The sequence below is a fragment of the Plecotus auritus genome (genome assembly GCF_963455305.1).
Source record: "Plecotus auritus genome assembly, chromosome: 7".
NCBI lineage: Eukaryota > Metazoa > Chordata > Mammalia > Chiroptera > Vespertilionidae > Plecotus > Plecotus auritus.
This window is the reverse complement of record NC_137774.1, coordinates 101447881-101465120: the sequence shown is the minus strand read 5'-3', so window position 1 is coordinate 101465120 and position 17240 is coordinate 101447881. Positions and strand designations below refer to the sequence as shown.

Genomic DNA, 17240 nt, shown 5'->3' with positions numbered 1-17240 from the left:
TAATGAATTTATTGAAGTAAAATTAGCATTGATGACTTTTAAGATGTAGAAGGGTATAATTATAAAAGCAAAGAAAAATAAAGCCACTTCTGTCATTTCTTGAAAATTTTAACAAGTTGGGTTGATACTGTTTTTGTACCACTAAGATGCAATATCATTGTTCTTAGCATGGTACTAGTTTAATAATTTTTAAAACGATTTTGAATCTCTTTAGTCTTTTACTCATGTAACTGGCATAGATGAAATATTACTTAAGATAGCAATTGACTTCAATGCCATTTTGAAAAATTATGTCAAAACTATTCGGTATGGAGAAATCCTGAACAGAGGTCTTTTGGAGATTTATTATACACCCCTGTTCACCGTCATTGTCTGTGTTACGTTGTAACTTTAGACCAGAGCTGAAATCATTCTTACTATTTTAGTTAGTATTGTAGGTTTCAAAAAACAAAAGTTTTACCAGATGTTATTTAGTCCTGTAATTTGCCAGAAAAGTTCACATACTTTTATCATGTCATCTGAGAGCCATCCAAAGCACTTTATTTCAGCTCAACGAAAATCTATTAGGTCTGTACTTTGTTTACCAAGTACTCTGTTAGTTTATAGAAATTTAGAGATTAATATGATGCTTTCTTTGAGAAGCTTAGAGTCTAATGAATGAGATGGACACGTGAACAGAATTTGAAAATACAAAACATTTTTAGATTATTTTACTAGTTTTCCCTACATGAAGTGTTGCATTAGGTTTGATAGTGATTTAGATTCATATCTCCACATGACAATATTAAAAATTTTGTTTTACTTTAGAAAATTAAATTAATGAAAGATATAGTTATTAAATGTACTCTCTATAATAGTTCCTGAACAGGGACAGTGTTTACTAGCAGGTCTAGCTTATGCTCTACTAATATGAGATAACTGAAGTATTCAATTTAACAATTTATACTACCTAATAAATGAAAATAACCTCAGTATCCATTCTTTCAACAAGTATTCTTGAACAATTTGTCAAACGTCATGAGCTTTTCTGGGTACTTAAGATACACCTGAGAAACAGAAATTTACAGTGTTCTGATATTTGGGAGGAATTGGGGAAGACAATATAGTAACTAGAGGCCCCATGCATGAAAATTCGTGCAAGAGTAGGCCTTCCTTCCCCTGGCTGCCGGCACTGGCTTCCCTCTGGCACCCGGGACCCAGGCTTCCCTCCAGCCGCCAGCAGGCACCCAGAACCGGCTGCTTCCCTCCTGCCCTGGCTTCGTCCAGAATGACACCCGGAAGGACGTCCAGTTAATTAGCATATTACTCATTTGTTATAGAATAGTATGTTAGTAGATGATATGCTATGGAAAATTAGAGCAGAGTAGGAAGGGTTAGGAGTGATGATGTGAAGGAGTCAGTTTAATGTGAGTGCAGAAGACAGTACTGGGCTAGAGATAAGAGACTTTGGGGAGTTGTTAACTTGTACATGATATTTAAAATCATAAGACTAAATGAAATCACTAAGGTAGTATTAGATAATGGTGAAGAGTACCAAGGATAGAATTCTAGTCAACTATTAAGCTATAAAGAAGAGGAAGAACTAGCAAAGGAGGCTAAGGAAGGAAAACCAAGAGTATGGGTCCTGAAAGTCATACAAAGAAAGTATATCAAATAGAAAAAAGGAATTAACCTGTGAAAAAGTGATAACAGGCCAAGGAAGGGAAGAGGCAGATGCTGCTGCTATGTTGAATAAGAAGAGGACTGAGATCTGTTCATTAGATTTTGCAACATGGATATTGTTGGTGACATTTTTTTACAAGAATGATGTTAGTTGGAGTAATTGGAGCAGAAGCCTGCTTGAAATGGGTTTAAGAGAAAATAAAGAGCATTTGGAGATAAGAGGAATTAATAAGTGTTATAATTAGAGTTACCACATGACCACATTTTCTTGCAATTCTCCCATTCATAACTTGTGTCCCAGCATAATTTTTAATAGTGCCTCCTTTCATTCTCAAATGGATTCTCATTTGAGTAAAAAATTATGTAGTCATTGTCATTATTCTTCTATCACACCCAAATTTGACCAATGGTATCCCTTTAAAGGTTAGCGTATGTGAGAGAGAACCCTATTATTCCTTCCTTTTCTGTCATAACAAAATATTGCAGGGCTTATATTTTTCCTGCCTCAGATCTGTGGTCAGCCATTTTTTTCTAAGAAGTTCTGTCTCATTTTAGTGGTATTTAGCAAGCAAGCATTGAAATGTGGATAGCTTTTGATTGGGGGGGAGGAGAGGGAGTGAGAAAGGTAGGTGGTCAGATAGAGAAAGGCAGTTCACAAATAAAAAAATTTAAAGCAGACAGTTTACCAAAGATACTGAGGTTGGATGTATTTAAGGGATTCTGTGTAACAATGAATGGATGGTATATGAGACCCCCTAGAAGAAGTATAGGAGTCCTGAGCCTATGGTTAAGATAATGGTAATCGAAAGGAGGGAACAAAATTCAACAGACACAACAGCAAAAAAAGCAAGGAGGGGAATGAGAGTATAACAGAAATATGAGGCACACAGTATCAGATGCCTGAGCTGTCTAATCTGAGCAGCAAAGGCTGGAGATGCCATTAATTGCAACGAAGAACACAGGAATAGGTGAAGGAAGAAGACAAAGGTTATTGGGGGGTTTTGTTCTTGTTTTTTAATTTCTTGGGAATATGATGACAAAGTGTAACCTATTAAAGTTCCATCTGGTAGAAGTGTATTTAACAAACAGTAGAACAATATTTAGGAAATAAGGTTTTTATTGTTACTAAAGGATAACCATAATGCAATTCCTATCTGGGGGAAAACATGAAGATTTAGATGTCAATAACTCACGTATTTCAGATTTTTTATTTCAGAGAAATGCATTTCTTGCCTCATTTTTCAGAAGACCAAAAAAAAAAAAAAAAAATTAAAAAAAAATCTCCAAGAATCCAGACTTTTCTTGGCACCTTGTAATTCTTTGTATTAGGGATTAACCCCTCCTAATCTAAACATCATATTTTAGTTTCATCACATTTTGGAAAATACAAGCAGGTTTTATATTTTATTAAATTAAAAGCCCAACCTTAATGAGAACCTGTTGGAATTTAAAATGTCTATATGGTCACTACCTTCAAGTTATTTTTATTTTGATACAGTATCCCTCTCCATAGCCCGATATAAAATAGTTTGGTTGGAAACATACCAATACCACTGGTGATACAGTTATGAATTAGTGTATAGTGTTCTTCCCTTATCCTCAGCTTCTGTTACCCACAGTCAGTTGCAGTCTGAAATATTAAGTGGAAAGTTCCAGAAATAAACAGTTAATACGTTTTAAATTGTGCACCTCTATGAGTAGCATGGTGCAATCCCGCATTGTCCTGCTGTGTCCCACCCAGGATGTGAACCATCTCTTTGTCCAGTGTATCCACATTGTATATGTTACCCACCTGTTAGTCACTTAGTAGCCATCTGTGTTTATCAGATTGACTGTCATGGTATCACAGTGCTTGTATTCAAGTGATCTTTATTTTACTAAATAATGGCCCAAAAGTGCAAGAGTAGTGATGCTGGCACTTCAGAGATGCCAAAGAGACGTCATAAAGTGCTTCTTTTAAGTGAAAACGTAAGTACAGTCCAGTAAGGTATTTTGAGAGAGAGATCATAGTTACATAACTTTTATTATAGTACATTGTTATAATTCAGTTTTATCATTATTGTACTCTAATTGTTGTTAATCTCTTATTGTGCCTTATTTATAAATTAATCTTTATCAGAGGCACCTATATATATAAAAGCCTAAGCAACCATTACTACCGGTAGACCAAACAACCGGTTGACCGGCTGCTATAATGCACACTGACCACCAGGGGACAGATACTCAGTGTGCTCCCACAGCCAACTTCCTGTGGTACCTCCCCCAATTGACCCCGATGGGGACTGGGCAAGACAACCCCAATTGGCCCCAATCTTCAGCCAGGCTGAGGGACCCCACCCGTGCATGTATTCGTGCACCAGGCCTCTAGTGTATGTATAGGAAAAAATATAGTATGTGTATAGGATTTGGCACTATGCACGGTTTCAGGTATTTTACTGGGGTATCAGTCACTTGGAACATATCTTCATTTATAAATTAAATTAAGATTTTTAAAATTAATTAAAATTAGATATTTCTCAATAAATCTCTACATTTCTCTATAAATTGATGAAATTGCCAATGTCATTAAAATAAGTAAAAATTTCTGTAAATGTAATAATTCTTAAATTAACATTTTGAATTATTTTAATCTTATTAAGGAAATGTTTTTATCCTGGAATTTTATAGCACATTGAATGTTCTAGCTTTCATAGAATATAATTGTTGTAGAATGATTAGCTTTTAAACTCATTTTGCTGTGACTTTTTTTCTTAGCATGGTCATTTCTTACTGTGTGATAGAAGTTGTTATCTTCTAAAAGTTGAAAATGTACTTAACATCAGATTTCTTAAGAGCAAAACAGAGGAAGAAATTTATCTTATAATGATAATGACAGTTTAAAATTAGATTCATAACTAAAATTACTTTGTTTTATTTTTTATAGGAATTGAAACCTGACATAGTAACTAAATCTGCTCTTGGTGATGATATCAATTTTGAAAAAATCTGCAAAAAGGTATATCTGCAGTGGGTTATATATATTTTTTTAAAGTTCCTTATTTATATTTTTTACTTTTTTCCTTTATGAGAAAACTTATGAAGAAGCCAGGTATTATTAGTATATAATGAATTTTTCCCCCTTGACCTTCATTATTGCCACCAAAAAATACTTTATAGCAATTTATGAATTTTTTTGCTGTGTTATCATACCTTCAAGGTCCTTAAAGGCACTGACTTCTCTACAATTAATTGATGTTAGACATGTTAAATGTTGACATAACTTAATATGATATTTATGTGTTCGATAACAGTTTGTCAATCTTACTAATTCAAACAAGAATAGTTATTTTTATTCTTTCCAAATAATTTCCATGAATATTTCCCTTAACCCCTGCCATTCACCCTATGAATGATTTTTTTAAACCCCCTTTTACAAATGAGAAGAACTGAGAGAATGAAGTGAGATGATTAAGGTTATACTACTGTTACGCAGTACAGTTAGGACTTTCATCCAGTTGTTCTGCTTCTTGGATTTGCAACTCCTGCTTCTTCTTTACTATTTGCCTTTTTATATTTCTGCTCATTTTGCTGACTACAATTAAGAGAATTCCTACCTGAGAACAGATTTTGGGTTGATTGATTTTCTACATTGTTTTTCTGTTTTGCTTTCATTGACTTTTGCTCTACTCTATATTATTTGTTTTTTCTTGCATTTGTACTTACTTTGCTCTTTTTTTAGTTTCTGAATGTGGAAGCTTAAATTACTGATTTTATACCTTGTTTTCTAATGTAAGCATTTAATGCTATAAGTTTCTATCTAAGCACCACTTTAGCTACATCTCATGTATTTGATATATTTTCATTTTATAGTTCAAAATGTTTTGAATTTCCTCTGAAATTTTATCTTTAACTGATGGCTTAATTAGAACTTTATTCTTTAATCTCTGAGCAAATAGGGGATTTTCCAGGTATATCTCTCTTTTTAAAATTTTTATTGTTGAAAATATTACATATATCCCCTTTTTCCCCTCATCAACCCCCTCCAGCCCACTCCACTGTCTGCTTTCATGGGTTATGTATGCAAATATGCATACAAGATCTTTGGTTGATTTTCTCAGGTATATCTTTGTTACTGTTTTCTTTATGATACATGAGCATACTTTTTGTGGTTTTTATTATTTTACCTTCATTATTTGTTATCTTGGAGACTGTTTTATGTGCACTTGAAAACAATATATATTCTATTGGGATCAGTGTCCTATAAATGTCTTAGGTCAGTGGTCGGCAAACTCATTAGTCAACAGAGCCAAATAGCAACAGTACAACAATTGTAATTTCTTTTGAGAGCCAAATTTTTTAAACTTAAACTTCCTCTAACGCCATTTCTTCAAAATAGATTCAGCCAGAGTCTGAGCCACACTCAAGGGGCCAAAGAGCCACATGTGGCTCGCGAGCCTGCGGTTTGCCAACCACTGTCTTAGGTCAAACTGAGAGTTGATGTTGTTCAGTTGATTTATATCTTTACTGATTTTCTTCCTGTTTTATTGATTGCTGAGAGAAATATATTGGAATCACCAACTATAAATGTCAGGTTGTCTATTCTAGCCTTAAGGAAAAATATACTCTTATTCTACATTTATGTAGACTTGCACAGACTTCTCTATAATTAATTGGTGTTAGATATGTTAAAGCATTTTATTAGAAGAAGTCCAGAATAGAAAATGGTTTTATTTATTTGAGGAGAATAAGGACTTGTTGCCATCATTGTCCTTGTCAGAGAAGCAACACCAAAGTATTGAGCATGATTTTACAATAGCCTCTTTATTTTATACTACTATGATTTTTCAGTAGATATTATTTTATAGAATTCATTCATAAAAGAGCAGGTAAAACTTAGTTTTGTTATAGCTTTAAACTTGTGGTTTGGTCTATATCTCACACAAAATAATGACATCTTAAATAGAATAGTGGTAATTGTATAAAAATATGGCAGTATATATTTTTGCTTCCTCTTGAGAGTTTTAAAAAATACACAATTTAAGATTTTTACCAGGGTAAATTTTTTAAACTTTTTGGTTGCTAAGTTCTAAAGGTATTTCATTAATGTTTAATTTGTGTTAAGAGTAAAAAGCAATTTATTTTTAGTTCCTTAATAATGTTATGTTTTTATCTAAACTCTAACAGTAACACTTGGCAATATTTATTACATAACTTTAACTTGAAAATAATCCGAAATAAAATATCCTGTGTCTTTTTTTTTTTTAACTTCTCAGCCAGATTGTTTTTCCTTTGGAAAGTTAACATCAGTTAATGTATGTGTAGTATGTGTAAAATCAGTTTTTTAGATTATCACCTGTCTTCCATTTACAGCCCTTTGTTCAGCCTTCCAGTGTTTAAAATATCATTTAAATTAAAAATGAAAAACCAATGTCTGTATTACCTTATCATTATTTTGTAATAGTAAATTAATTTGTATATGTAGTCCTGAGATTTGTAATAGTAATTCACATAGGGCAGTGGTCGGTAAACTGCAGCTCGCGAGCCACATGCAGCTCATGAACCACAGTTTGCCATTCTGTTGACTGAGTTTGCCGATCACTGACCTAGACTCTCGATTCCAATAATTACAGGCTGTTGTTGTTCCTTGTGATTAAGCCCCTATCCCAATGGTCAGCAAACTCATTAGTCAACAGAATGGCAAACCATGGCTCGCGAGCTGCAGTTTGCTGACCACTGACATAGTGGGATGTCGGAGAGCCAGTTTCAGCCCGATCCCTGCAGGCCAGGCCGAGGGACCCGAATTTGTGCACCGGGCCTCTAGTATGCATATAAGATCTTTGGTTAATCTCTTCGCGCCATCCCCTCTCCCCCCTTCCCTTTGAGATTCATCCATCTGTTCCATGTTTCCCTGCCTATTGTTTCCACTCCTGCGTTGAGCATCTGCCCCCTGGTTGTCAGTATGCGTCAGGTCGGCCACTTAGGCTTTTATATATATAGATTTGCTATAGGAAGGGAGCTCAGTGGAAGATGACCAAATAGAAAATAAGTCTGTTACATAGAGCTCTGTACATTTGAGGTTATGTGACCATCAGAATAGACCAGAACAAACTAATTTCCGGAATATCTTACAGCTTGCACAATTTCTCCTTATGCATTCTTATCTTAATTGATCTTAAAACACCGTAAAACAGTGATCTCATAGAGAAAGTATTCATGTGTGTGTGTGGGGGGGGGGTAATAATAGTAATGTCTTTATTTTTCAAATCAAGGGAACGGGGTACAAAGGTTAAGTAGCCAGTTAATATGTATGTGATGAGAGTTTAAAGCTAGAGAGTTTAGGGACTGGAACGCTGACATTTCCAGACAGCTGTTGCCAGAATTTCAGGAGCGTCTCAATTCAAAACATCTGTTGCATGCATAGCAATTGGCACTGTGGAAGATATGAAGGGAATAGAGACAATATTTTTTTTTATTGACACTATTACAGATGTCCTCCATTCTGCCCCTCCTTGCTCTGCTTTGCCCACCTCTACCCAGCCCTCCCCACCCCCTGGCCTTCATCACACTGTTGTCTGTGTCCATGAGCTCTGCATATACCTTCTGTAACTAATCTCTTCACCTTATTTTATCCATTCCACTGCCCCCTCCCCTCAGAGATCTGTCAGTCTGTTCTGTGTATCCATACCTCTGGATCTATTTTGTTTGCCAGTTTATTTTGTTCCTTAGATGCCACATGTAAGGGAGATCATATGGTATTTGTCTTTCTCTGACTGGCTCATTTCACTTAGCAAAATAAGCTCCAGGTCTGTCCATGCCGTTGCAAAGGGTAAGAGGTCTTTCTTTTTTACAGCCATATAGTATTCTATTGTGTATATATACAACAGCTTTTCTAAAGGATGATGTAATCCAATAGAAATAAAAGACAGTTACAGTAAACAACTATAGGATAAGAGGCAGCAAAGTAATACTTGTTAACATGAATACCAGTTGCCTGGCTCATTGGGTGCTTTATATATGCTAGCTTTCTCAGGGAAGATGATGATAATCCCATTTAACAGATGAGACCATGGGCTCAGAAAGGTAAAAAATATTCCTACAGTCAGATAATAGGAAATGGCAGGTCCAAGGTCTAAACCCAGGTTTCTCAGTTTTTGGCCTACAGAATGAAAATTTAGGACAAAAGGATGGAATAAGTTTCCATATGTATAAGACTGTATTTTTGAATCATGGTATCATAGGGATTATGAATTCAACGAATGCAGAAAGGTCTTCTTAAATGTGAGCTCTAAACCTTAGTTTGCCATAGTTCTTAGAATCCATCTGAATTGACTGTTTCTCTTTAGTAAGCACAAATATTAAAGTGTTGATTTATATCTTTAGGTAAAACACAGAATTGAAATTAAATCCAATTAAAAGTACTGCTACTAGCAGTCTACCTCTACCAGTTCATTTAAAATCACTTTGTTTTAGGCATATTTTCAAAGGAATGTACAGTGCATGTAAGAGAGCTTTAGCAGCCCTGGCCGGTTTGGCTCAGTGAATAGAGCGTCGATCTGCAAACGGAAAGGTCCTAGGTTTGATTCCAGTCAGGGGCACATGTCCAGGTTGTGGGCTTGACCCCAGTGGGGGACTTGCACGAGGCAGCCAATGCATGATTCTCTCTCATCATGGATGTTTCTATCTCTCCCTCTTCCTTCCTCTCTGAAATCAATAAAAATATATTAAAAAGAGAGAGAGAGCTTTTGCATTTTTAGATTGTTGTTTATATTCATATGTACATTCTCAAAATGGTTTTCAAAATTGAACACCAAATGCTTTGTGCTCACAATAAATAGCCATATGCCAAAATAAAAATTTTCCATTAAAAATTAGGTGTTTTCCCTTTTTTATTTAATTTATTTGAAATGGAAGAAACTGGAGGTGCGTTAAACCACAGTTTCCTGAGAATTTTCCATGGCAAACATCGTGTCAACTTTAAATAAGGAAACCTGTGGTTTCTTTCATACCCCACAATATTGTGAGGACTTTCATGCAGGTGTAAAAACTATTTGCTCACAGACTACTTACTTAGCCTTTTAGCTGAAAAATAAATTTATTTAAATTTAAGATGTATGACTCTATTTGAAAATTTTCTGCAAACTTCCATAGCATTTTCTGTCTCTCCTATGAAGTTTATCACATTCTGCCTTGGAATTGTTATTTGTGCATTTGTCTTAATCTTTTAAATTAGTGCAAGATCATAAACCAAAGATGGTTTGTCTTCAAGACCATACCTTCACATAATAAGTCATGTTTATATAAATGCAAATATAAATATGAGTAAATATAAAGAAGGAGGATATAAGTGAGGAAGGAGGATGGACCGGAGAGAAATTAAAGAGAGAGAAAGGAAGTCTTAAGGCAGGGGCTGCTTGCTTATTCTTGTGAGCTCCTACACTTAGCCTAGTGCTTTAAACAAATTGCATCAGAGTCCCAAAGCATGACCAAAGGTGTGGGAGCCTGATCCCACTTGTTTCATAAGCCTCTTTTTTTAAATGTTTATATTTGATCTCTTTCCCAAAAAGGTTGAAAGGGGTTTGTAGTTGGGTCACAAAATGAGAAAAAGTTATCTCAAATAATTTGGAAGAAAACTTGTTTCTCAACAACTTCTCATACTGGACTGAATTCAGAAACCTGACTTTGATACATGTAGTTCTTAAATGGTTTATTTAAAGAAAGTTAAAAATACCAATTTTGTACTTTCAGCAATCATTTAAATGAACTTATTTCTTCTAAGTAAAAAAATGTGAAATTAATACTTTAAACCTTTCTTTAACTTTATTCTTCAAAAAGCCATTAAAAACCATTTATTTACTTGTTTAAATATAAATTTTAATAAGAATTTGTAAAGGGAACACAGACCAAAGATTTTATTTAACAATTATACTGTCTTGACTTGATTTCAAGATTACCTATTAGACATAAATAAGAATAACATCTTCATTTATTAAATTAATAGATAATTGTAAAATTTAAAACTTATTCTAGTGCAGCGGTCACCAACCTTTCGGACCTCACAGACCACCAGTTGGTGAGTGCTATTCTAGAGCCTTTAAAAAACATAGAATTTACAGAATTTGGATCATTAAGTCACTGTAGGATATTTTTCAGGGCAGAGAAATAACATTGGTAAATGAACTCGGTGATAAAATGATTCTTAACAAAACAGTATTTACCTAGAGTCAACACCAGACATGCAGGTATTACCACTACTCTTCTAAAACTTTTTATAACTAAGATGGAAAGTTGTAGCTAACTCTGGAAAGAAAAATACCCAATTTATCAAAGCTTTTAGCAAGTTGTCAAAGCCAGTAGTAGATGTTTTGAGCAATTCTACGTGAATACATTTAGTCAAAATCTATTAGGATTCCCAGAATTTTTTATCTAAAAACATGTGAAATTAACCCATGTGATGAGAATAGTCACTTTCTAATTTGCCTATTTTACAAATACAGATGTTCATATGTTGGACATTATCTTTGAAACGAAACAAATTTTTTGTTGCTACAGGAAATATACTGAAGAAAGTAGTTACAAATAAATAGTTGTTGCTGCAGTGTCTTCTTTTCCAGTGGAACCTGAAAGAAGGGCAGGGGCCCTGGAGTGCATATGGTTAGTTGTATAATGAATTTATGGGGCTGCGTTCCCATAAAACATTATTTTAAAAGATAGGCAACAGGTGAGAACTGGCCAGCTTGCCTACCACTGGATATAAGAGTCAAATACTTCTACAAGATTTTCTGTGAAAATGACAGGTCTTTATTAGTTTTTCCCCACTTTCAACTTAAGTTGATTACTTTTAAGCATAAGCTGTTGACTTCTTGCTGTGATCTGTAAGGATTTCTATCTCGTTCTTCCTCCATGTCATATCTGTACCTTTCCATTCTTCTAATATATGTAGACTAGAGGCACTGGAGCGGGGGTGTGGGGGGTCCCTCAGCCTGGCCTGCGCCCTCTCGCAGTCAGGGACCCTTCAGGGGATGTCCAAGCCAGCCGTCAGACATTGCTCTTGCAGTCCAGGACCCCTCACTCCTTACCTCCCACCACTGCCACTGCACTCGCCAGCTGAGTGGCACCCCTGCTGTGGGATTGCACTAATAACTAGGGGGCAACTCCTGCATTGAGCGTCTGCCCCTGGTGGCCAATGCGTGTTATAGCGACCAGTCATTCTGCAGTTCGGTTGATTTGCATATTAGCCTTTTATTATATACTAGAGGCCCAGTGCATGAAATTCGTGCACGGAGGTGGGATTCCCTCAACTCAGCCTGCACCCTCTCCAATTGGGGACCCCTTGCGGGATGTCCGACTGCCATTTTAGGTCTGATCCCAGGGATCAGGCCTAAACCGGCAGTCAGACATCCCTCTCACAATCTGGGACCACTGGCTCCTAACTGCTCACCTGCCTGCCTGCCTGATTGCCCCTAACTGCTTCTGCCTGCCAGCCTGATCACCCCTAACTGCCCTCTCCTGCAGGCCTGATGTCGCCCCCAGCTGCCCTCCTCTGCTGGCCAATTTGGTTCTGATTTGTCAGTTCCTATGCCAGTGTCAAAAGTTTCACCTCCTAGGCAGCCATTGGCTCCCCACAGCACCCAGATTTGGTTCTCATTGGTCGGTTCCTATGCTAATCAGTGTCAAAAGCTCCACCTCCTAGGCAGCCATTGGCTCCCCACAGCACCCAGATTTGGTTCTCATTGTTTGGTTCCTATGCCAGTCAGCGTCAAAAGCTCTGCCTCCTAGACAGCCATTGGCTCCCCACAGCACCCAGATTTCGTTCTCATTGGTCGGTTCCTATGCCAGTCAGCATCAGAAGCTCTGCCTCCTAGGCAGCCATTGGTTCCCCACAGCACCCACCTTTGGTTCTGATTTGTCGGTCCTATGCCAGTATGCATTAAAAGCTCCACCTCCTAGGCAGCCATTGGCTCCCCACAGCACCCACCTTTGGTTCTCATTGGTCGGTTCCTATGCCAGTCAGCATCTCCAGACCTATCTCTGACCTGATCAAAGAGGCGGGGCTTAACAGCAGCCCCCGCGGAGGCCGGGAGAGAAAGAAAAGCTTGGCTGCTGGCGAAGATCAGAAAGAAAGAGGGAGCCCTGACTGGTTTGGCTCAGTGGATAGAGCGTCGGCCTGTGGACTGAAGGGTCCCAGGTTCGATTCCGGTCAAGGGCATGTACCTTTGGTTGCAGGCACATCCCCAGTGGAGGGTGTGCAAGAGGAAGCTGATCGATGTTTCTCTCTCATTGATGTTTCTCTCTCATCGATGTTTCTAACTCTCTGTCCCTCTCCCTTCCTCTCTGTAAAAAATCAATAAAATATATATTTAAAAAAAAGAAAGAAAGAAAGAGGGAGAGAAAGAGAGAGGTAAGTACACTGATCAATAGCTTCCACTGAGGCTGCAGATCAGACCCTGACTCACTTTCTGGGTCTCAGCCATCTGAGCAGTCAGTGTTGGGTCGCCAGGCTGCAGCTGGGCTACCCAGCGCTGACTTCCAGATGGTCTGCATTTGGTTGCAGGTTCGGCCCCTTCCCAAGCCCCAGGCTTTAGGCTTGGGAAGCGCGCCCCCGCCCCCCGTGTGCCCCGCCCCTCCGATGGCCGGCTGGGAGTGACCTGGGTGCCGAGGAGGTTCCCGGGACCCAGGTATGTATGCAAATTAACCGCCATCTTTGTTGGGTTAATTTGTATACTCACTCTGATTGGCTGTGGGTGTAGCGGAGGTACGGTCAATTTACATGTTTCTTTATTATTAGGTAAGACTAGGTGTACCAGTTAATAATGTGACTTTATTAATAGATGGAGTTACACATATCCTATCTAATAAAGAGGGAATATGCTAATTAACCATCACTCCATCACAAAGATGGCTGCACCCACAGCTGAGGCCAACTTCCCATAAGGAGCCTTAACAAGCAATCAGCAGGGACCTGAGGCTACGCCCTCCCCTGCCCCCGTGGGGCTTGACAGGGGACCTCAGCCCGCCTTCCATACCCAGCAGGGCTTGACAGGGGACCTCAAGATGTGCTTCCTGTCCTGGTGCTGGGCTAGGGGACCTCAGGCTGCTCCCCCTGCCCCAGTGCCAGGCCAGGGGACCTCAGGCCGCGCCCCCCACCAACAGGGCTTGACAGGGGACCTCAAGGTGCACTTCCTGTCCTGGTGCTGGGCTAGGGGACCTCAGGCTGCTCCCCCTGCCCCAGTGCCAGGCCAGGGGACCTCAGGCCATGCCCCCCACCAGGTGGGACTTGACAGGCTGCGCTCCCCACCCCGGCAGCAGGCCGGGGACCTCAGGTCACACCCCCTGCCCCAGCACTGAGCCAGGGGACCTGAGGCTGCTCCCCCCTGCCTGGCGGGGCTAGACAGGGGACCTCAAGGTGCACCCCCAGTGCTGGGTCGGGGGAACTCAGGCCATGCCCCCCACCCAGGAGGAACCTGGGGCTGCACCCCCCTGCCGATGGGGCTTGACAGGGGATCTCAGGCCATGCCCCCCACCCAGTGGGGTTTGACAGGGGATCTCAGGCCATGTCCCACACCTGGCGGGGCTTGACAGGGGACCTCAAGGCACGTCCCCCCACCCCAGTCTGGGCTGGGGGACCTCAGGCCACGCCCCCCATCCTGGCACCAGGCCAGGGGACCTGAGGCTATGTTCCCTGCCCTGCGGGGCTTGACAAGGGTGGGACTAGCCAGGTCTGGATCTATCCCAATTGAGCGGGGGTGGGGTGGCCGGGTCTGGGTCTCACGTGATTTTGAGGTGCATGTGGGTGGACGGGGACTTGACTCTGGGTCCCATGGTGTGCCCCAGACTCTGACAGGAGGAAGGTTTTCATATACATTTTACTAATTTTCTTTCATCTCTGACACTTCTATTACAGAGAAATGGCAAATAGCAATATTAAATTATTTCCTCTAATTAAACCCCTTTTAATGTGCATGAATTTCGTGCACCGGGCCACTAGTGTTGATATATATGCTATTTGATATATATGCTGTTTTGTTGTATTGACAACAAGCTTCAAAACTTCATATGTGAAATTTGCTGAAGGTGTTAACATCATGGATATTTTTACACTTAAAAATGTTGAATTTCATGCCAAAAAGCATTTGCGGGAAGTTTTAATTCATTACTTTATTTTGAAGAAAAGTGCTGAATACTTCAGGAAGCTTATAGTGAACATGCTCCATCTCAAGATACTTGTGAATGCTGGTTTAAATGCTTTAAAAGTGATGATTTCGATGTGAAAGACAAAGAACGTCCAGGTCAACCGAAAAAGTTGGTTGAAGACCAACAATTACAAGCATTATTGGGTGAAGATGCATGTCAGATTCAAAAACAACTTGCAGAAAGATTAAACCTTGCTCAGCAAACAATTTCTGATCGTTTACAAGCAACGGGAAAGATTTTAAAGGAAGGAAAATGGGTGCCACATCAACTGAACGAAAGATCAATGAAAAACTGAAAAGTCATCAGTAAAATGTTGCTTCAACGGTACAAAAGAAAGTCTTTTTTGCATCGAATTGTGACTGGTGATGAAAAATGGATTTATTTTGAGAATCCCAAATGCACAAAATCATGGGTTGATCCAGGTCAACCATCAACATCAACTGCAAGGCCAAATCGCTTAGGAAAGAAGACAATGCTCTGTGTTTGGTGGTATCAGGGTGTGGTGTATTATGAGCTTCTAAAACCAGGTGAAATCGTTAATACTGATCACTACTGACAACCTGTAATCAATTTGAACCATGCTTTGATTGTGAAATGACCAGAATGTTCCAGAAGACATGGCAAAGTAATTTTGCTTCATGATAATGCACCATCACACACTTCAAAACCAGTTAAAGACACATTAAAAGATCTTGCCTGGGAAGTATTAACCCACCTGCTGTATTCACCAGACCTTGCTCCTTCAGATTACCACTTGTTCTGATCGATGGCACCCGCACTTTCTGAGCAGCACTTCAAAACATAACAAAGAAGTGGAAAATTGGGTCTCTGAATGGTTTGTCTCAAAACAAGAAAAGTTCTATTGGGACGGTATCCACAAATTTCCTGAAAGCTAGGGAAATGTGTAGCTAGCAATGGACATTACTTTGAATAAAGCACTTTTGATGTTTCTCTTGAAATTGCCGTGTTTTCTTTCATTACAAAATCCGCTATTATTAACTGGTACGCCTAGTAGGATTATATATAAATTTAGGTTAAATGAGCATTTTGTGATTATGTTATTTTAACTATGTCATGTAGTGAGTGATTACTTTTCCCTTTCCATAATATTTCAATTTCCTATAGTTTATCATTGTTATGTTTGTTTTGTTAGTTTTCTATCTTCTCTCTAGCATAGCACCAAACCCCTCAACATTACTGAAATCTCCTCTAAAAATATTTAATACACCAGGTGTTCTAATTCTAAATCTGTCACCATACTGGGCATTTCTTTTGCCTGGATCTCTTCTTTCTTACATCCTATGCCTTCATCATTTGCTGTATCCTTCATATCAGTGGTGAGGCATTAGCTACTTCTTGGGAGAATGATTCAAGGAATGTGAACTTTTTTAAACCTTGCATGTCTCAACGTATTTTTACTCTTACCTAGTTTGAAAATTATTTTCCTGCAAAAATTTAGAAGCATTGCTTTATTGTCTTTCGACCTCTGATCCTGATTCCTATATTTGTATGAGTGTGTGTGATAAAATTATTATTTGTGTGTGTGTGATTTGCTTTGTTTGTTTGCTTTTCTTTCTGAAAGCTTGTAAAGTCAATATTCTGATGTGACTGTTTTCATATATTATGTTGAGCCTTTTCAACCTGAAAAATTATGTCCTTCATTGGGGGTTCTGTGCTACAGCCTTCAATATGCTTTCTGTAAAGTTCAAGCAAGCATGTTTGACCCATAAACTTCAGCAGTCCAGCTTGTCACTGAGTGACTCAGGATACCAGCAATAGGCTTTCTTCCCAGATTCTCTCATATCTCTTTAAGGTAGATAAAATGGGTAAGAAGTCCAGTGTTGCATCAAGAAACCTAGAAATGTATTGAAGAAGCAGAAGACTGATTTAATACTGTGTGTAATAAATGATCTCCCAATGGACTACATTTCTTAGAGAAGGTTGAAAAATGTGTAAGAGTCATAGTCAAAGTATATTAGTTTCTCTAAGGCTGCTATAACAAAATGCCACAAAATAGATGGTTTAAACAACAGAAATTTATTCTCTCATGATTCAGGAAGCTAAAATACGAAGTCAAGGTGTCAGTAAGGCTATATACTTCCTTAGAAGGTCCTAGGAAAGAACCCTTCCTTGCTGCTTCCAACCTCTAGTGTCCCTAGGCCTTCCTCGGCTTGTGGCAGGTTAACTCTAATCTCTGCCTCAGCCTTCTTTCTTCATTTTCTGTCTCTCTGTGCCTCTGTTACCAAATGTCCTTAAGAGATACCAGTCATATTAGATTTAGGGCCCACCCTAATCCATTGTGATCTCATACATACATCTGCAAGGATCCTGCTTGTAAATAAGGTCACATTCTGAGTTTCTAGTTGAACATAAATTTTAGGGGAAGATTATGCAGCCCAGTACACAAG

At 38.7% G+C, this 17240-nt stretch overlaps 1 protein-coding gene across 2 annotated transcripts in view; it reads left to right on the top strand.

Moving 5' to 3' along the window:
* SRFBP1 (serum response factor binding protein 1) overlaps positions 1–17240 on the top strand; it is a 63430-nt gene that overhangs the window by 34753 nt on the left and 11437 nt on the right. For both annotated transcript variants that reach the window (XM_080682088.1, XM_080682089.1), the window contains one exon: positions 4586–4657. In XM_080682088.1, the coding sequence (XP_080538214.1) occupies positions 4586–4657 (72 nt within the window). The remainder of the gene's footprint in view (positions 1–4585; positions 4658–17240) is intronic.